Genomic DNA, 21,188 nt, shown 5'->3' with positions numbered 1-21,188 from the left:
AGGTTGGGTGGGATGTGTAACCCAGCCACAGGGGATGCACAAGCCAGTGTGTTTCTTTTTGCTGGTCCCAAGATAAATGGGGAGGGTTACGTCAGGAAGGGCATCCATTGTAAAATGAGAGGTGAGACAGGCACTGGGTGGCAGTGAAGAGTTACCAGACAGTTGGGCAACTAAGGCAGAAGTAGTGAGTATCACAAGTAAACATAAAGCTCTTTATCAACAAAATTTTGCCGTCTGTATGGAAAAAATTAAGCAAGACTTGCATAGTTGGTCAACCCTTCATCTCACTCTAGCCAGAAGAATTAACGTTGTTAAGATGAATATGAATTATTCAACTAAAAAATATGTATCGAGCTCATCTGTCTCGCTTAAAACTGTCCAAAATGTTTCCAGGGCAAGATCCAACCTGCGAATGCTGCAACCAAGCTCCTCCCTCACTGGGTCACATGTTCTGGGTCTGCACCAAATTAACATTATTTTGGACAAAAATTTTTAAGTGCCTCTTAGACAGCCTTGGGGTCACAATCCCTCCTAACCCATTAACAGCTGTGTTCGGTGTTCTTCCAGACGGACTTGAAGTGGAGAAGGACAAGCAAACGGTGATTGCATTCACTACACTTTTGGCACGCAGACTTATTTTGTTAAATTGGAAGAATCCTAATTCTCCTCTTATAAGTCAGTGGGAAACCGATGTTTTATATTATTTGAAATTGGAAAAAATGAAATTCTCAGTTAGAGGATGTGTACAGAATTTTTTCAAAACCTGGCAGGATCTAATAAATAATATTTTAGAATGAGAAGAAACAATTATTTCCGCATTTCTTTCCCTTCTCCATTTTTTATTTATATATATATATATATATATATATATATATATATATATATATATATATATATATACTGTGTATATTGTTTATTTTTGCCCTATTAAAAAGCCCTAAGCAATTCTCCTTTGGCCATGCTCTCCTTCTCAAGGGTGGGGTTCTTTTTTGTATAAATTGATCTATTTGTATGGAATGATTACAAAAAAATGAATAAATAAAATTAAAAAAAAAAGAAGTAGTGAGGGTGACAGCAAGAAGGGTGCTTGGCATGACATCTGGACAGAGGAAGGAGGAAAAGGAAACCTGGTGGTGGAATGGAGAAGTACAGGAGAGTATACAGAGGAAGAGGATGGCAAAGAAGAAGTGGGATAGTCAGAGAGTCAGAAAGTAAACAAGAGTACAAGGAGATAAGGCACAAGGTGAAGAGAGAGGTGGCAAAGGCTAAAGACAAGGCATATGATGAGTTGTATGAGAGGTTGGACAGTAAGGAGGGAGAAAAGGACCGGTGGGCTAGAGAGAGGGGGCTGAACTGGAAAAGATGTGCAGTAGGTTAGGGTGATAAAGGATAAAGATGGAAATACTCAGAAGTGAGGAGGGTGTGTTGAGCAGATGGAAAGAGTATTTTGAGAGGCTGATGAATGAAGAGAATGAGAGAGATAGAAGGTTGGATGATGTGGAGATAGTGAATTAGGAAGTGCAACGGATTAGCAAGAAGGAAGTAAGGAGAGCTATGAAGAGGATATAGAATGGATTGCTGTTGGTCCAGATGAAATACCTGTGGAAGCATGGAGGTGTTTAGAAAGGATGGCAGTGGAGTTTTTAAGCAGATTGTTTAATAGAATCTTGGAAAGTGAAAGGATGCCTGAGAAGTGGAGAAGAAGTCTACTGGTGCCAATATTTAAGAATAAGGGGGATGTGCTGGACTGTAATAACTATAGGGGGATAAAATTGATGAGCCACAGCGTGAAGTTATGGGAAAGAGTAGTGGAAGCTAGGTTAAGAAGTGAGGTAATGATTAGTGAGCAGCAGTATGGTTTCATACCAAGAAAGAGCACCACAGATGTGATGTTTGCTCTGAGGATGTTGATGGAGAAGTTTAGAGAAGGCTAGAAGGAGTTGCATTGCGTCTTTGTGGACCTGGAGAAAGCATATGACAGGGTGCCTTGAGAGGAGCTGAGAAGTACGTAAGGGTTGTACTGGATATTTACGAGGGAAGTGTAACAGTGGTGAGGTCCTATGTAGGGGTGATGGATGCATTCAAGGTGGAGGTGGGATTACATTCTGGATCGGCTCTGAGTCCTTTCTTATTTGCAATGGTGATGGACAGGTTGACAGATGAGATTAGACAGGAGTCCCCGTGGACTGTGATGTTTGCTGATGACATAGTGATCTGTACCGAGAGTAGGGAGCAGGTTGAGAAGACCCTGGAGAGGTGGAGATATGCTCTAGAGAGGAGAGGAATGAAGGTCAGTAGGAACAAGACAGAATACATGTGTGTGAATGAGAGGGAGGATGCAGGGAGTAGAGTTGGTGAAGGTGGATGAGTTTAAATACTTGGGATTAACAGTACAGAGTAATGGGGATTGTGGAAGGGAAGTGAAGAAGAGAGTGCAGACAGGGTGGAATGGGTGGAGAAGAGTGTCAGGAGTGATTTGTGACAGACGGATATCAGCAAGAGTGAAAGGGAAGGTCTACAGGACGGTAGTGAGACCAGCTATGTTATATGGGTTGGAGATGGTGGCACTGACCAGAAAGCAGGAGACAGAGCTGGAGGTGGCAGAGTTAACGATGCACTGGGTGTGACGAAGATGGACAGAATTAGAAATGAGGACATTAGAGGGTCGGCTCAGGTTAGACAGTTGGGATACAAAGAGGTGAGATTGTATTGGTTTGTTCGTGTGCAGAGGAGAGATGCTGAGTATATTGGGAGAAGGATGTTAAGGATGGAGCTGCCAGGTAAGAGGAAAAGAGGAAGGCCTAAGAGGAGGTTTATGGATGTGGTGGGAAAGGACATGCAGGTGATGGGTGTAACAGAACAAGATGTAGAGGACAGAAAAATATGGAAAAAGATGATCCGCTGTGGTGACCCCTAATGGGAGCAGCCAAAAGAAGAAGAAGCGGTTGGGTGGGATGTGTGCCTGTAGCTCCACTCCACTCTAGGACAAGCCGACATTGTCCGATTTGTCTTGTCTTTTTGTGGTACACAAGGCCTGATAATTAATCAGAATGAGAAGAGGAGCACTAAACTGAACACTAAAATGAAGGACAAAACAAACTGCAGCTTTACCAACATTGTGGTCATCTGAGTCATCTGTGCATCTGAGAATGAAGACATAATTCAAGGATGAGCCAACAGGTCTGTGTAGACGCCTTCATAGCCAAAAGGACATTCGTGTTTTAGGCTTGTGTTTTTGGTGTTTTGGGTAACCCCAAATTTAACTCTGGCTTAACCTGATGGACAAAATCAAGCACTGGATTTGTAACTGGAAGAGAACTTGATTAGTTTGATCACCAGAGGTTGCTATTTTTTTGTAAAGCCGGGCACATCTTTTGGAGATTGATGATGACCCACACTACAGTGAATGAGACAGCTGTTCTCTTTGAGCCCTGGAGATCAGAGCTCATTCAGTGTGTCAAAGGTCCACTCCTCCAAACCAAAGTTTTTAGTCAGTGATTGAGAACCTTTTTCATCAACTTGTTGATTTGGTGGTTCTCTCTTGAAGTGATATTACTGTCCGAGCACAACCACACTGGCCATCACAGGATTGTAGAATATGTAAGGGATGTCACTACTCTTATTAAAGAAGCTTAGTCTCCTCTGAAAAAAAGGGATCTGCTCTGCCCTTTCCTATATAGATCCTTTGTGTTATAAGTCATTGATGCTATTCCCTCATATATACTGTATGAATAGATTAGACCACTAGTTATGATTGAGATAAGCAGTCATGTCAGACTGAATTCTGACCTCTGAGCCTCCAAAACATTTGTATCTGTGAAGTTTCATCTTTTTTCGTTCCATTTCAGGTTTAACACAGAAGTTTCCTAAAGTAATACAAACATTCTCTCATGAGGATCTCCTCAAAATCACCGAGTTCTACAAGCCCTACCTGGCCTATGTGATTGAATATGACATCAGGAGTCTCCTGCAGAACCTGGCCACCAAGAACATCCTAACCAACGATGAGGCCAAGGTAGGCAGGTCTCCCTGTGAGTACGAGGCACAGAGAGCTGAGCAGAGCTCATGATTATCATCTGAGACTGCCTGACCATCCATAGCAGGTCTTTCTGTTATTGTGAGGTCATCAGACCCTACTGACGGCTTTGCTCTGCTCCACAAGTGGTCATTTCTAATGTGACCCTTATAGAAAAATATATTCTTATAATTGGTAATTTCTATGTATTAGAGAAAATTTAAAACTACATGAGAAAAGTAGACATTGTATTTTATCAAGCATTAACATGTAAGAGTTAGGATTAAAAAGACTGATGCCTACATATTTTTTATTATTCTGTATGAGCTAGAAACCATCAATAGTTTATTAAGCCTTTGTTTAGAGAGAGAATGTGAACTCTTTGGCAATAAATTATAGTAGCAAGCAAGAATAGTCCTTATCAAACAGATGAAATAGACAGAGCGGGATATGACACCCCCTTAACTAACAATTATTGGTGGAATCAATTAGAGGCAGGACTAGAGCAATGGAACACTAGGAGTCAGATGAGGATGGATAATGACTTGTGTGATAAGAATTATAAGAAATGTGAGAGTTGCTTTTAGTTGTTTGCTCATTGTCCCATCTGAAATGAGTCTGTGTGCGCACCATATAATAAAGCTTAATTCTACTGTCTGTTCTGAAGTCTTATTTTAGGCCATGTCAGCCTGCTTCAACACCCTCTGATCACTTGCTTGCTTTTCAGAGATTCAAAGCAAAAGAACAGTGTGAGGGGCGAGCAGGTGTGGAGTCCTTCATCAGTGACATAATGAAGATGGACAGTGCAGTACTGGTGAGCCTGTGGGAAGCCTTGGCTGAAGAACTTATGAGATTTCCGTCGCCAAACCTTCCAAGAATACTGAAAGAGGTGACAATGCATGGTAAGTTGATAGAGTTTTGTGTGACAGGAAAACAATAATGTGTAGAAATCACAAAAGGAGACAGAGAGAGAGACACAGGAACACAAAACACAACATTACTGTCTGTAGGCCACTGGACACACAACTGTCAGGTCTGTCACTTACAGCATGACGTCTGATTGATGGCCATCAATGCCAACACTTCCTCCAGTTCCACTCATTGTCTCTTTTATGTATCAATTAAAGTCTTTAAAGGGGTACAGTGGTCCCACCCTACTATTTAGTAACTGGTGTGCTACTGTCACCTATGTGCCACCTATCATGACAGCACATTTGACTTGCATGTCGCACATTCTACAGTTTATAAGCCTACACCTGCAGCCCACCTGGATGATCACTAATAATATTTTTTTTCTTTCTTTAACACAAATTCACAGGTTCTGTTGTTTTCAGACACCCCTCATCTTAGCTCACCCCTCAGGTCAGTGTGTGTAAACGTTAGCTTTAGATGCCTCCAGAAGCTCACACTCATGCTCGTTCATGTTTTTCTCTTCCGACGTTCCACCCTCAAATCCCCATGAAGCTTGTTGTTCCCACGAGGCCTTAGTAAAGAGTACCTGCTCTCCTCAGCATGATAATCACGCAATATGTCTGCTGTTCATAATGCTGTCTGGTGTGTCATTTTCTGGTCTTCTTTCCTGGACAGTTAATCAAACACCTCCTAACGTGGAAATACATTGGTGGTTTGCTCTTTGCTTTCAGGCATTAACTGTATATGGTGGCCAAATGAAGTGCACCTTATCAGTAGTCTGTTAGCTTTTGATATTTTTCTGGTTGTAAACCTCATATTGCAATTATGTATAGTTTTGTTAATTTGCCCCTTTACTGCTGTAATTGACTCATCTTTTTATTTCACCAGGACCAGACCTCTTGAAGGACATTCAGGCCAGTCTCCAGCCCGCTCCCATTGACACTCAAATTAAAAGTAAGTCACTGGTCTTGTGCCTCCGGTCATCTGCTCCTCAGTTAGAACATTAGAACAATTTTGACAAGGTCAGGCCATTCAGCTCAATAAGCTCACTAGTCCTCTTCCTCTAATCTGTTCCAAAATAACACTGACAGCTTTAGATCCTACACTCCACAGTGGCTGGTCTCTTTTTCCATTTGTCAGTTGTTCAATTTGGGGAGAAAAATGCTAATATCTGTGTGACATTCTTCCTCATCAAGTTTCCATCTAATGTAAAATAATTGTATCCAGAATAAAAATTACTTTTATAACATTAAAAACTTCATTTAGGACATCTTCATCTGCCTCTGTTTAAGCTGAAAAGGTTCAGTTCCTTCAGTCTCTCCTCATAGAGCAGATCTCTCAGTCTTGAATCAGCCTTATTGATCTTCTCTGGACTTTCTTTACTGCTGCAACAGACTTTATGTGCTCGAAGATCAAAACAGCACACAATACTCCAGATGAGGTCTCACCAGTGTGTCATAAAGCTTTAGTATAACCTAATGTGCTCCACATGGGGGTATGGCCTGGCATCCTGCTAGCCTTATTCATGGCTTCTGTCCACTGTCTTGATGTAAGTGATAAGCACTTCACTACAGTTCCTAGGCCATTCTTGTAAAGGGCATTTTCAACTTTCAGACCTTCCATACCCATTGTGTATTTTTATTTAAAATGTTAATTTCCTACATGTAATCCTTTACATTTATTTACATTAAATATCATCAGCCACATTTGTGTCCAAATCTCTACGCTCACCAAATCCTTCTGTAAAAAATCAACTGACTGTACATTATCTACCAATACCAGACTGAGCTCTTAATTCACACTTCTTTTTCACCTGTCTAGTTGTCTGCTTTTGCTGTTTCCTCATACAATTTCACCTCACTAATGAGACACAATCTCCTCATCTAAACCCATGCTGACTGTTCACTGGCACTCCTGTTCTTCACTGCTGTGATCCAGTGATTCCCAAGGACTTCAGTTGCTCTTACTACATACATCATGAAGACCACTGAGAGGATGGTCCTCAAACAGCTCTAACCTCTGATTTCAGAACATCTCAATCCTTTGCAGTTTGCCTATCAGACACATGTAGATGATTTTTGAGGATGTTCTTATCTCCATGCTCCACAGAGTCTACTCCCACTTGGACAAAGCCGGCACCTCAGTCAGCATAATGTTCTTTGAGTCTTCCCATTGCCTTTACCACAATTCTGCCTCACTGACTGGGAAAAAAGCTCAAGGCTTTGTATTTTGTCCTGGATCATGGACTACCTGACCAACAGACAGCAGATTTTGAGGCTGAGGGACTGTGTGTCAGAAATGGAGGTGTGTATTACTGGAGTACCTCAGTGAGCTTTCCTGTCTCTCTTCCTGTTTACTCTCAGCACAAAGGACTTCCAGTACAATACCAGCGCTCACCATGTACAGAAATTCTCGGATGACTCCTCCATCATAGGCTGCATTATTAATGGAAACGAGTCGGAGTACAGGAGGCTTCTGGATGACCTTGTCGTGTGGTGAAGGAAGAAACCACATGTAGCTCAACATCAGCAAGACAAAAGAGTTGGTGGTGGACTTCTGGCAAGCCAAGTATCCTCTGAGATTAGTTAATCAAGGGCTAGCATGTTGAAGTTGTACAGAGCTACAAATACCTGGGTGTCCATATAAACAACAAACTGGACTAGTCTTACCACACAGTGGCACTGGACAAGAAGGGTTAGAGTAGATTCCCCTTGACTATTCCTGATACTCTTCACCTGCTTTTGACTGTTCTTTTACTACTAAAATACTGAAAGACTCTTTTTGTCTCATCTTTTATTTTATCTTTAATTTCTTTCAAACTCCCTTTCAGCTTCCCTGCTATGTTTTCTGCCAAAAAAGTTGTGAATTGTATTATGCTGTGGTCACTTGACCCAAGTGGTTCAATCACATCCATCCCTTCAATTGTATCCTGAATATTAGAAAATACAAAATCCAGACAGTCTTCCCCTCATATTTCATGATTTAACATACGGAGTTCTAAACAGTCACTCATTATGTCTATAAACTCCTGTTCTTGTCCTTAATTATTTGTAAGGTTAGCCCAGTTAATGTTCAGGTAATTAAAGCTCTCCATGACTGTAAAATCCCCCTTTAAACTGGTGTTTTTTATATTATAAAAGAATGTAAATTGAAACTATTGATTTCATTAGGTGGTCAGTAACATACTCCAAATATGAGGCCTTGATTCCTAATGCTGTTATGTCGTGCTAAACATCCTCACTAAGCTGCGGCTCACCGTCTAATTGAAGACAATTGCATTTAACTTGTGTTTTATATACTGTACATGGTGACTCCTACACCTTTCACTTTTACTTGTTCCTCAGTAATGGGTAACTGTCTATGCTATCCTCCAGCCTGTCTCTTTTATTTAGCAGAGTTTCTATTACGGCTATATTATTACAAATGCAGGATTCAGGACATATTCAGACCCCTTCACTTTTTGCACATTTTACTGTGTTGTAGACTTAATTTGAAATGGAGAAATTTGCCATTTCTGCCCTTCATTGTACATTCAATAACCCTTAATGACAAAGTGACCTCATGTTTTTAAAAAGGTTTGCAAAAAATATTTAAAATCAAAAACTGAAATTTTTCATTCCTGGAAGTCTTTGGACCCTTTGCTGTGACACTCCAAACTGTGCTCAGGAGCCTCTTGTTTGCTTTCATTCTCCTTGAGATGTTTCAAGAACTTGATTAGAGTCCACCTGTGGCCCCCTGAATTGATTGGACGTCCTTCAGAAAGGCACACATGTCCCTGTGTATAGAAGTTCCAATAATTCTCATTGCAAATCAGGACAAAAACAAGTCACGAAGTCCAAAAAACTCTCTGTAGACCTTCATAATCAAGTTGTGCTGAATCATGGAATGAAGCCAAGGAATAAACTCATTTGTAAAGCTTTGAGTGTTCATAGGAGCACAGTGACCACACTTATTGTGTAATGGAAGAAGTCTAAAAACACCAGGGGCCTCATGTATAAATGATGCGTACGCAAAGAAATGTTGCGTAACCACATTTCCACGGTACCGCATACCCTGTCGTATGCAAGTTCTCCACTCGGTTTTTCAGACTGGCGGCACCCAGCGTCAAAGCAGTGCTACTGTTCCTGTGTGATTTATCTTTCTTTTTCAGATCCAAGTCCCTGACGCGGCTTTATAAATACACTGAAATTAACCGCATATTGTTTATTAGTTTAATGTATCTGATTGTAATTAACCAGTAACAATAAAATGGTCCACGGAATGGTAAAACTATTCCAAATACCATAACTGCTTTAATATTGTTACTCTCACTGCACCTTCTTCTTATTTCAGCTGCTCCCGTTAGGGTTTCCCACAATAGATAATCTTTTTCCATATTACTCTCACTGCACCACTTGGAGCAGCTGATCAGAAAGAGAATTATCGGTATACAGCATCATGCACACGCTGCTTCAGCCATGCATCCTATTTGAACTGCTTCTCACATGGCAAACGCTTCAAACCTTTCCTGTACGGACCATGCGGTTCAGAAAGAGTTTCATCCCAAGAGCTCTAAATGCACTCAATTAGTCCATCAAGTGCTCCTTGTAGAACTGCTTGTACTTATAAGTACAATTACCTCAATGTAAACTTGCACTATACTTATAATATTGCACAACCTGCCCCACTTTATAAAGCGCGTATTTACATATGATGACGATATCATTTTTAAGTTGAAATGCAGCAAAATATGTTTATTATATTATACAGATAAAACTTTAACTTCATGTAAATAATCTATATTGTTAATTAAAGGACACTGTGTTGCTACGCTAGCAAGGATCTGGCGCTCCGCTCACGGATTGTTCCTGCTTTGCACTGTATGCTTCACTGGGACTGGTGTGAAGGATAGAGTAATTAAACATGTACTACGAAGATATTTCAATGTTCCTTAAAAGTTTTGAAGAATCGGCGTTTTAAGCTTACAGAAGGCTTAACGTCTATTACAGAGCTGATTGTGTGGCGATTGGTTACTTGGAGAAAGAAAAGTAAGGACAGGAATTGGAGGTTAGTACTTTGAAAGAGACAGTACTGCAGGGGTGGCCTTAGGCATGTGAAAACTGTGCACCTGCACAGGGCCGCCAAATCCCAGGGGCCCCCATGCCAATATATATTGAATATAAAACAGAAAGAGAAAATAACGACACAGCTAAAAACGCAGCTGCAAATTTCGGCAGAAGTTAAACGCTTGTGTCATGAGCACGAGGCGGCTATGCAGTGTCCGCAATGGACGTGGCCATCCACCATGCATAAGATACCATATTGACATTGGCGGGCAAAGGGGCCACCAATTCTTTCTCTGCCCAGGGCCGCCACGAGCCTAGAGCCACTCCTGAGTATTGCTGCAATAAATTATTTCATCGAAGGTCGCGCATGTTTAATAACATGCTTTAACTCCTATCATCATGAAAATGATATCACGTATACATCTCAGTATTTTAGTTATTCAGAGAGCTGTAATATCACGAATGTAATGGATTCTGTGTCCTGTCGGAGGAAGAGAAGGAACGGAAGCACGTAGTGATTCACTTACACAGAGCACATAGAAGAACACATACAAAACAAAGTATTTAACGTGTTACTTTAATTACGATGTGATTTGAGAAACTGGTTAATTAAACAATTGTAAGATGAAGTTTATGATGTTCTACTTCAATGACAAAATAAACTGTATTAACTGATCAAAGTGGAAATTTTGAGATTGAAATTGACTTTTCGTGCTTTTTCCCCATGGTGTGCCTTTTTTTTCTCTGTACCCTAATAAGCTTTCATATGACACTCAGATGGTGGGCTACGACTCGCCTTTTTATGTCGACTTTGATATCTGACAATTTCTTTTTTATTTCGGGCACTTGTGTTCACTCTGTGAACTTGAGCTTTCGAGTTTCTCTGACACGCTATGTCAGTCAATCAGCTTCCTTTTGTTGTTTATACCACTGTTTAAACCAACAAATAGTACGTTTTTCTTTGCCTCCATTTGGTATTCGCTGAAATTCTTATATTTTCCCCCGTGCTTTTCCCATTGCCTTTTCACAGAACACTAAGCTTAAGGGCTATTCATATTGATTTGCATATTCAAAGAGGCCTAATTCTGGGAGGAGTTTGGGACAGTAGGTGCGTGCACGAGCGTTACTTTTCACACTGGATTTATGTAGCGGAAGAACGCGGAAGTTGGTGAATGCACAGATTTATGCATCTGGATTTTTATGTGCATAAGCACATTTCAACTTTTGTGCTTACGTCATGTTATAGTGCAAATTCTATGCACGGCATTATGCATGAGGCCCCAGGACTCTTCATGGAGTCTTTTCTATACATCCATACTGAGTAGCTGGGCAAGAAGGGCCTCGGTCAAGAAGGTGACCAACAACCCAATGGCCACCCTAAGAGCTTCAGATGTCCTCTGCTGAGATGGGAGAACCTGCCAGAAGGATATCCATCAAAATGGCACTCCATCAATCAGGCATCTTTTGGTGATTTAGTAGATGGAAGCCCCTGTGAAATAAAAGGCATTTGACAATATAAAGAACTCTGAGAGCGTGAAAAAAAAGAATCTCTCATCTGGGGAGACAAAAGCTGAACTACAAGCATTTTGTCTGGAAAAGACCATGGACTGCTTGTTATCTGTCTAATACAATCCTATGGTGAAGGTTGGTGGTGATAGCATCTTGCTATGGGGGTACAAGGACAGGGAGACTGACCAGAATTGAGGGGATAAGGAGTGCAGCTAAATCCAGAGAGGTCCTTGAAGAAAACCTGCTCCTGAGTGCACATCACTAGGGTGACTGTTCAGTGACCTGAAGCATACAGCTAAGACAATGCTAGAGTGGCTTCTTTTTAAGTCTCTGAGTAGGCTTGAGCGGCCCAGTCTAACCCCATAAAACATGTGTGGAGAGACCTGAAGATGGCTGTTTACTAACATTTACCATCCTATCTAATTGAGCTTGAGAGGATCTGCCAGAAAGAATGACTGATCAAATACAAGTCTTCAAAGCTTGTAGAGACTAAACAAGAAAATTTGAAGCTGGAAATGCTGACAAAGGGGCTTCTGCAAAGTTCTAAATGAAGTGTCTAAACACTTCTATTAATGAGAGATTACAGTTTTTGGTATTTAATAAATCTGAAGACTTTTCTGAAAATGTGTTTTCACTTTGACATTATGGGTTAGGGTGTTGATTGTTAGGCAAAAATGTCAAATGTATCTATTTAAAATTAAATCTATAAAAGAGTAAAATCTGTAGAAAGGGATGGAGTCAGAATACTTTCTCAGTCCACTGCATGTTCAGTTACACAGAATGACTCGTACAGTTCGCTTGTTTTTCATTGCATTTAAGGCCAGTAATTTCAATGTATTACTCAACTACCTTTAACTCTTTGAGTAGAAAGTTCTGAATTGTTTTTGTATTTATTTTTACACTGTTGTGGGGATCCATTTATGTGATGTTTTAAACCTGGCCTGTCCTAACCTCCTTACTACCCTCTCTCCCCCTGATCTTTTAGTTATCATCTTATATGTCATACTCAACACCCCCCACACTCCCCACATTGGTGTGCCTCCTGATCAAATGTATCTTCTCCAGGCACCCCAATGCCCCATAAACCTGTGCCCTTCTATCCTACCCCAAGATGACAACGCATTTAAACTTTCTAATCTCCTCAGTCTTATATGAACTGAAAACTCAGAACTTCAGAGAAGACCACTGTATCAGTTCTACTCCTCAGCTTGGAGTGTTATTAAAGTGTCACTCTGCCCACACATTTGCCTTCTTTTCTATTGTGGCCAAAGAAAACTAAATCCACTCCACTCTTGCCGGCAGCCTGTTCACTCTTCCAAGGAGGTGTCCCAACTGTCCATCAGGTAGGCAGCACACCCTACAAGAGTCTGACAACACAAGAACACAAACCTAAATCTCAATCCCTCTGGTAACTGAGTCCTGTACTCTCAGTACTTTTGTCTTTCTGGGATGACTGGTTTGCAAATGACCCGTTGGGGCTCTTCCACCACAAAATTGATAGAGTAAGCGTCAAGCCCCACAAACACCTGAAAATGGTTGGCAGCTCTCAACTCTGAACAGTGTGCACCTGTAGCCTCGTGTGTACTGCATGTCCAACAATGACATAGCTGTTTCTACCTGTCTGCTTGCAGTCTCCTCCCAGGTGCATGCTATCTCCCTAAAAGACACCTGGGCAAGATTTGTAATCTCCTACTGAACCACAGGTTAGCCACCTCCTCAAGTTCAGTGACCCTGACTGCAAGGTACTGGATCAGATGGCATCTCCCAAACATCAAAGTCAGCCCCCAAAAAGTCCATATTATTTTTTTCTCACAAGTTTTCTTCACCACTTTCAGACCTTCATGAGATACACAGAGATGGTGTGTCCGAATCTACAAGATCTCTGGAGGATCAGGCTTCTCTTGGAGATCCATGCACCAGAGCTGTGGGCTTTGAGAGTCGATACACAGAGCTGATGGTCTTTAAACAGTTCAAAAGAACCTACAGTGAGAGGCTCCATGAACTTGAGAAGATGGGGAAGACTCACGCAGAGCTAATAGAGGAGCGGACAAAAGAGAAATGTGAGCGAATCTGGACAGAGCAGCTTTTTAGGAGGAGTCCTGGAAGTGAGACAGACCCTCACATTGTAGTGGTCAGTGGGGTGGCTGGAATTGGGAAGTCTACCATGGTTCAGAAGATCATGTTTGACTGGGCCAGAGGCACTCAGTACCAGAGGTTTGCTTTTGTGTTTCTATTTAAATTCAGGGAGCTCACACTACTAGATACAGAGACAGAACCACAGATGCCTCTGACCAGGCTGATTGTAAGGCACTATAAATATCTCAATGACCCAAGACTGAGACAAATCCTGCAGAAACCTGAATCTCTCCTCTTTATATTTGATGGACTGGATGAGTACAAACACAAACTGGACTTTACACACAGTAAGCTCTGCTCAAACCCAGAGGAGGACTACTTTCCTGTACACACCCTGGTCACCAGCCTGGTCAGAAGGACATTACTGACGGGCTGCACAGTCCTGATAACCACCAGACCAACAGCCCTGGAAACACTGGCCATGAAGAGAGTTGATCGATTTGCAGAGATCCTGGGGTTCTTCCCTGAACAAAGGCTGATGTACTTTAACAAGTTCTTTGGTGATGCTGATCGAGGCTCTGAGGCTTTTCAGTACGTGGAGGAGAACGCCATCCTGTACACAATGTGCTTCAACCCCTCGTACTGCTGGATTATCTGCTCTGTGCTGAAGAGCCACTTCATGACACCTGAAGAAGAGCGAGGAGCCGCACCCAGAACTGTCACTGAGCTCTTTGTGATGTTCCTTCACAACATCCTCACCAAACACAAGCGAGAAGCCAAAGACCAGCGAGAAATTCTGATCAAACTAGGAAAGATGGCTTATTATGGAGTGGTGAACAAGACTCTTGTGTTTTATGACAAGTTTGAGATGTCCACCTTTGGTCTCCAGACAGTTGTCTTGTCCTCTACATTCCTCTCAGGGTTCCTCAAAGAAATCCTTCAGAGGGAAAGCACTCTGGAGCACACGACATACACATTCTACCACCTCACCCTGCAGGAGTTCATGGCTGCCTTATCATATTACCTCGATCCATCAGGGGGCATTGAGGAGCTACTTGTGAAGCTGGACTTGTGTAAAGATGGCCGGTTTGAGATTCTCACTCAATTTTTAGCAGGACTGGCCAGGCCTTCTGTGTTTAAAACACTAGGGGGAGTCCTGGGAGAGTTTGAGAGGAAAACAGCAAAGAGGATACTGGAGTGGGTGAAGCAGAAAGCTGAACAGGCGCTACAGGGTGAAGATAAAGGTGAAGTTCTGCGAGTGTGTCAGTGGCTCTATGAGACTCAGAATAAGAGATTAATTAGAGACGCCATTGGGAAAGATTTAAAGATGGACTTTACTAGAATGATTTTATCTCCTTTGGACTGTGCTGTGCTAGGCTCTGTCATCAGCTGCTGTGGAGAACTTGAGGAGCTCGACCTGAAATACACACATCTGACCTCCGAGTGCATCATGAGACTGGCACCAGGGCTCATCTGCTGCAGACGTATTGAGTGAGTAATAAAACCTTCATGAGTTTAGTTTGACTGTCTGTGGACACAGAGGGTGACATTAGTGTGTCCATCAGGGGGTGTCAGGCCTACAAATAGACGAGGATCCATGTCAGAACATACACTGCTGTGTGCCACAGTGCTACCTGCAAGCCACAACAGCAGCTAAATAACAACAGAAATCAAATAATAATTTATACTCGGCTTGTTTGAATGAATCTTTCAGCACAGAAATTCACTATTAGACCCTCTTTGTTGAGAAATGAGAAAAGTACAACTCATTAGAAAGTTCTAGAAAACTTGTTTTTCTGTTCTTGCAACTTGTGTAGGCTGGGATTGGCTCCAGCAGACCCCCATGACCCTGCAGTTAGGATATAGCGGGTTGGATAATGGATGGTTGGATGTTAGATATGTCTGTACATTGATATCACATTTTGTAGTTTATGTAGTGTGTTAATTTTAAAAGTGTTTATTAGTAGCTGTTTGAATGAATAACTGTAATCACAATAATTAAGTTACAAATTAGTAATATGTTCAGTTTTGCAATAATGGAACTCTCCTCCATCTTGGAGAACATGAAGATCAAATGCACCTTATTGTCAATATAACAATGACAAGTAACAGGGACTCAACCTGTGCAGGGTCTTCATCAATAAATGAGGAGTGGTGTGTAACTGTGTCAGGAGATAAGCAAGCAAAACACACCTTATACCAAACCCCACCCTGATAATGTCTTTAAGCAGGTGACAGGGTCCGAGGAAGACACTGGTGCTCAGTATGTCATGATAGTGTAAAGTGATATCTTTGTAAATTAAAATGCTGATTATAAAGAGTGTAGAGTTGGTGGAGAATAAACAGCCTGTAGCAGAATCTTTGTGGTGAGCAGTCGGTGATGAAGGAGTCCGCGCTGAGCATGAAGAGGCGCCATGAAGAGACAGCACTGACCCTCAAACACTTCAGAGACCCTTCTGTGCTGCTAAAGTCCGTCAGTCCAAGTGCTCGGCCGCCCGCCCACCGGTGAGTGGAGGTGAAGGTCCAGCCTTGGAGTGTCGCCCAGAGCTGAGCGGAGTACAATACAATAGCATACAGTGTGTGTGTGTATAGCGCAGGGACAGACTCTCAGGTGAGTATTGATGATCATAAATATACAATTAGCACAAGTAAAGAAACAGATTTGTAAAACACACAGAAAACAACGGAGAGAGTGAGCTACAGGAATGGAAAACAACAAAATCTGTCAACTAATTGATTGTTGAGCTCTAGTCTGGTTATTCAAAAAAATTGAAAAAAGCAGATTTTTATTTCACTTCAGTTCGTTCTCTGTATGCAATTTTAATTTTAGTTTAGCTTTTGTTTTCACTCAACTTTTACTTTCAATGTCAAATAAAACACCTTTTTGTCGCTTTAGTTGGAGTTTTCATAAATAATACTAACCTTGGAACTCCAGCTGCCTGCACCATACTGTAGGCCAGTGCTTCCTAAATTCAGTCCTGTGGACCCCCTGTGGCTGCAGGTTTTTGTTCCAAGCAGCTTCTGTTTTTAATTGGACTCCTGGGCTAATTAAGTGAACTGTTATATCCCAAGAGCTGTGTTTTGGGTACAATATAAAAAAAAATGAAAATGTACCAATACTTTTATTTTGATTTTCATTCCACCTTTTCAGGTTTTTTTATTGTTTAATTATTCCATAATTTTCTAATTGGTGGGTCTGACACTAAAGTTGTTGCAGCCTTTCATGATTCAGTGTTGTTTGTCAGCGTGTCTGCTCTGCTCGTTTTTAATTGTCATTATTAAAATACAGTGAAGGGGGAAAACTGCACAGAGAAACATGAAAAATATAATGAAAGCAACAAAAGGGAGTTACTCATTTAAATCTATAGCAAATGCAGAAACATTTCTAAATGTCTTATAAATGTAAAAATCAGACAGTGGTGCTTTTCTGAATGTAGAATAAGAGAAAAAATACCAGCTAATTAAATGAGATGAGTGTTATCAGACGTTGTCACTGATTATGAATCGGGTTGGAACAAAAAGCTGCAGCCACAGTGGACCCCCAGGACTGAGTTTGAGAAGCCCTGCTGTAGAAATATGGAGTTCACCTCTGGAACTCGTTTTAGTCAAAGTGATCCCTTCACGGGGGCAGCACAGAGGTGAGCACTGCTACCCCACATCTCCAGGCCTCAGGGTCAAATCCCACTCTCTTCACTGACTACTTAAGGTCTTTAGGGTGTAAAGCAGGTCAGAAGTAAACCCCCCGATGATCGTCACGTAGCTGACTGGCCTGTCCATACGACAGCAGGACATTAGCAGCAGATTTGTGATGGAGTCACAGCTGAGAGTCGACACCATCAGGACTGGCAGCCATGACACTGTGTGGTGTGCCAGCTCTGTGTGGTCAGCAGTGACATGAGAAGGTCATCAGTCTGATAGCTCAGGTGGAAAAAAACAAAACAAAAGTATACTGAAGTGTACTGAATGCTAGATTGCTAAAGTATGAAAAAATATACTTGGGCCAGGACTAACGATAAGTATATTGCTAATGTGTTAAACTGGAACATCTAATTTTGTGTTAAATGTATTTAAATTGTACAAAGAGTGTACAAAATATCATCTTTATTGATGTTAAATATACTTGAACATACTAAAGTGGCCCCGTGACCCTGTGTTAGGATATAGCGGGCTGGAAAATGACTGACTGACTGATAATAAAGTGGGAATATTTTAAGGATTCTAAAGTATAATTAAATTGTATTGCTTTATATGTACTTGTAAAAAATTTATGAATACTTACAGTGGATTTATAAATGTACTTTTTATCTATTACAAGTGCAATGTTATTATGTTTTATTTTAATAATAAATGTATTTGAAATATCTCAAAAATATATTTAAAACAATATTATTAGTGTTTGGTCATACTTTTAAGTTTATTAAAATTTTAAAAATAGTACATTATATATATTATATATATTATAGATTATATATATAATCCTTGGGAACTGTTGGTTTGACTTTGTGTTGCTCATGGAGTCTGCAAATGAGGCACATGACCTGCATTGTGAGGGAGCATCAGTTACGGCACTACGGCCATGTGACGTGTTTCCCCGAGGGGTGATCCAGCTTGTAAGATCCTCATTGTTGGGGAGCTGAGTGGCTGGACCAGGCCAAGGGGTCACCCATGTAACTCCTGGCTGCAGCAGATAGAAGGTAATTTCCAGAGGGTGGGACTGGACCATGTGTCTGTCTGAAAGGTTGCAAACCAGGATCCCGAGTTGTTTCGTTGTGTAGTGGGTGTGGCAACGCTATGTACCAGTGCATGCTCCCTGACTTGTCTTGACTTGTACATTATAATGATACTCTAATAGTGTATTATCAATAAAGTCATATACTTACAATGAATTTAAAATATATATTTTTTCTATTACATTACTCTTCAAGTATCCATCCAGTATCCAACCTGCTATATCCTAACTACAGGGTCACGGGAGTCTGCTGGAGCCAATCCCAGCCAATACAGAGAGCAAGGCAGGAAACAAACCCCGGGCAGGGCGCCAGCCCACCGCAGACGATTTCAGTATGGCAAAATATATTACATGATGGAATTAGTACTTATGAAAAAAATGCACAAATTTAAATTGACTTAAAGTCAACCTTTATTTTATAATAATTACTGCACTTATTTATAATAAACTGAGGGCAAAAATATAAATTTAATCCAAAGTCACACTGAGCCAAATGTCTAACCCTTTTCTTGAAAAATGCTCATTTATAAAGAAAGCTCAACCAAACTTAAAAACCTTCTCAAATTAAAACGTCACTTCCTTCTAGAAAAACTGTTCATTGTTGCATTTCTGTCTTATGGCGGCTCGTACATCACAGCCATAACTACATCTGGGAAAACATACAGGAACTAAACAAGATATTAAATAATAACAATAATGATTTTTCTCTTTGTGTTTTTAAACTTGTACTATTTTTTTAAACTGTTTCAATAAGTTAGACAGCAGGTGTTCTCTGGTTATAAAGAAGTTCTGTGTTTTTAAATAAAAGTGGAACGTCGGTTGGGACAGATATATCTAGTGTGTACATTACAGCATCTTAAACCACAACATAGTGTAGTAATAAAGATGGAGAGGAAATGGATGTGTGTACATTTAGAGTGGAAAAAGAAAAGTAAACTCAGAAATAAATTAACAAAAGGATGACAGAGTAAAAGAGACTTAAAAGGTTAAAAGGAGACTGAGAGAACAGAAGCACCCCTATTCAACCTGTTTATTTATTTTAAGGATTTTGTTTGATTTCACCATTGGTTTAAATGAGTTAATTGCTTTCCCACCTCCAAGTCGTTGGATGGGCGCTCCTTGTTCGAGCAGCATAGAGCAGAGTACAGCAGACAGAGGAAGAATAAATCCTCCTGTGTGAAGCTGACGCCAACTCAATGCGTGTGCTCTCTCTATTCTTATCTCAGGTTAGTACCCTAAGTTCTTGTCTATAAGCCGCGGCTTATCTAAGGAAAAAAGTTGTGAAAATGAAAAAATAGAATATCTGCTTATACAGTAATCCCTCCTCCATCGCGGGGGTTGCGTTCCAGAGCCACCCGCGAAATAAGAAAATCCGCGAAGTAGAAACCATATGTTTATATGGTTATTTTTATATTGTCATGCTTGGGTCACAGATTTGCGCAGAAACACAGGAGGTTGTAGAGAGACAGGAACGTTATTCAAACACTGCAAACAAACATTTGTCTCCTTTTCAAAAGTTTAAACTGTGCTCCATGACAAGACAGAGATGACAGTTCTGTCTCACAATTAAAAGAATGCAAACATATCTTCCTCTTCAAAGGAGTGCGCATCAGGAGCAGATAATGTCAGAGAGAGAGAAAAGCAAACAGATCAATAGGGCTGTTTGCTTTTAAGTATGCGAAGCACCGCGGCACAAAGCTGTTGAAGGCGGCAGCTCACACCCCCTCCATCAGGAGCAGGGAGAGAGAGAGAGAGAGAGAGAGAGACAGAGAGAGAGAGAGAGAGAGAGTTTGTTTTTCAGTCAAAAATCAATACGTGCCCTTCGAGCTTTTAAGTATGCGAAGCACCGTGCAGCATGTCTTTTCAGGAATCAGCTTTACAAAAGATAGCAACGTGAAGATAATCTTTCAGCATTTTTAGACGAGCGTCCGTATCGTCTAGGTGTGCGAACAGCCCCCCTGCTCAATCCCCCTACGTCAGGATCACAGATAGTCAGCACAAGAGTGAGAGAAAAGTAGGCTGGGTAGCTTCTCAGCCATCTGCCAATAGCGTCCCTTGTATGAAATCAACTGGGCAAACCAACTGAGGAAGCATGTACCAGAAATTAAAAGACCCATTGTCCGCAGAAATCCGCGAACCAGCAAAAAATCTGTGATATATATTTAAATATGCTTACATATAAAATCACAATTTAAATGACCGCTACGCGCGCGTGTTGACTCGGCGACGCCCAGAGCAGAAAGAACGCGCTCCGGCCGCTCCAACCGCGCCATGTGGGGAGTGAGAGAGACGCCAATATCTCACACACTCTCCCCCCTTAAAGAAATTAAATGGGTGCGAGTGAGACCACTGACCTCCCTCCCTTCTATTAGTTATAGATTATAGTACGTTCGGCTTATCCATGAGTCCGGCTTATCTATGATACGATTTTATTTTAAAAATTCGTATGATTTTTGGTCTCCGGCTTATACATGAGTCCGGCTTATAGACAAGAACCTAGGGTAAATTCACGATAATTGGAGTGCACATTACAGGCTTTAAAACTGTAAAATATCATCTATGAGATACCTTGAATATGTTTTTAAAATGATTTGAGTTCGTAAGAGTTTTTATGTATGAATATATATGTTTGCGTGTTAACTTACTAATGCGAGTGATTCGCGTAGTGGAGAGTGGTAGGCAGGGAAGTTAAACCGAAATAACAAACTGACTCCATCTCTGAGGGAAAAGGTTTATGCTGTTGTTAGTGACCTGGTGGACTGATCATTGGAGATGGTCCTAAAGTGAAAATTCTTTACACTATACTTTGGTGCTTTATAAACGTAAAATTCGATTTTGTCTCTGTTAGACATTACATTTCCATCCATCCATCCATCCATCCATCCATCCATCCATCCATCCA

General features: G+C 41.1%; 1 protein-coding gene across 15 annotated transcripts in view; it reads left to right on the top strand.

Annotated features, from left to right (window-relative positions):
- LOC114642585 (NACHT, LRR and PYD domains-containing protein 3-like) overlaps positions 1 to 21,188 on the top strand; it is a 1,142,003-nt gene that overhangs the window by 82,036 nt on the left and 1,038,779 nt on the right. For all 15 annotated transcript variants that reach the window (XM_051921799.1, XM_051921798.1, XM_051921797.1 and 12 more), the window contains 4 exons: positions 3,849 to 4,015; positions 4,743 to 4,917; positions 5,816 to 5,881; positions 13,317 to 15,048. In XM_051921799.1, the coding sequence (XP_051777759.1) occupies positions 3,849 to 4,015; positions 4,743 to 4,917; positions 5,816 to 5,881; positions 13,317 to 15,048 (2,140 nt within the window). The remainder of the gene's footprint in view (positions 1 to 3,848; positions 4,016 to 4,742; positions 4,918 to 5,815; positions 5,882 to 13,316; positions 15,049 to 21,188) is intronic.

The sequence above is a fragment of the Erpetoichthys calabaricus genome, assembly GCF_900747795.2.
Source record: "Erpetoichthys calabaricus chromosome 1 unlocalized genomic scaffold, fErpCal1.3 SUPER_1_unloc_25, whole genome shotgun sequence".
NCBI lineage: Eukaryota > Metazoa > Chordata > Cladistia > Polypteriformes > Polypteridae > Erpetoichthys > Erpetoichthys calabaricus.
Note: the sequence above shows the minus strand (reverse complement) of the source record. Positions and strands in the feature narration are given on the sequence as shown.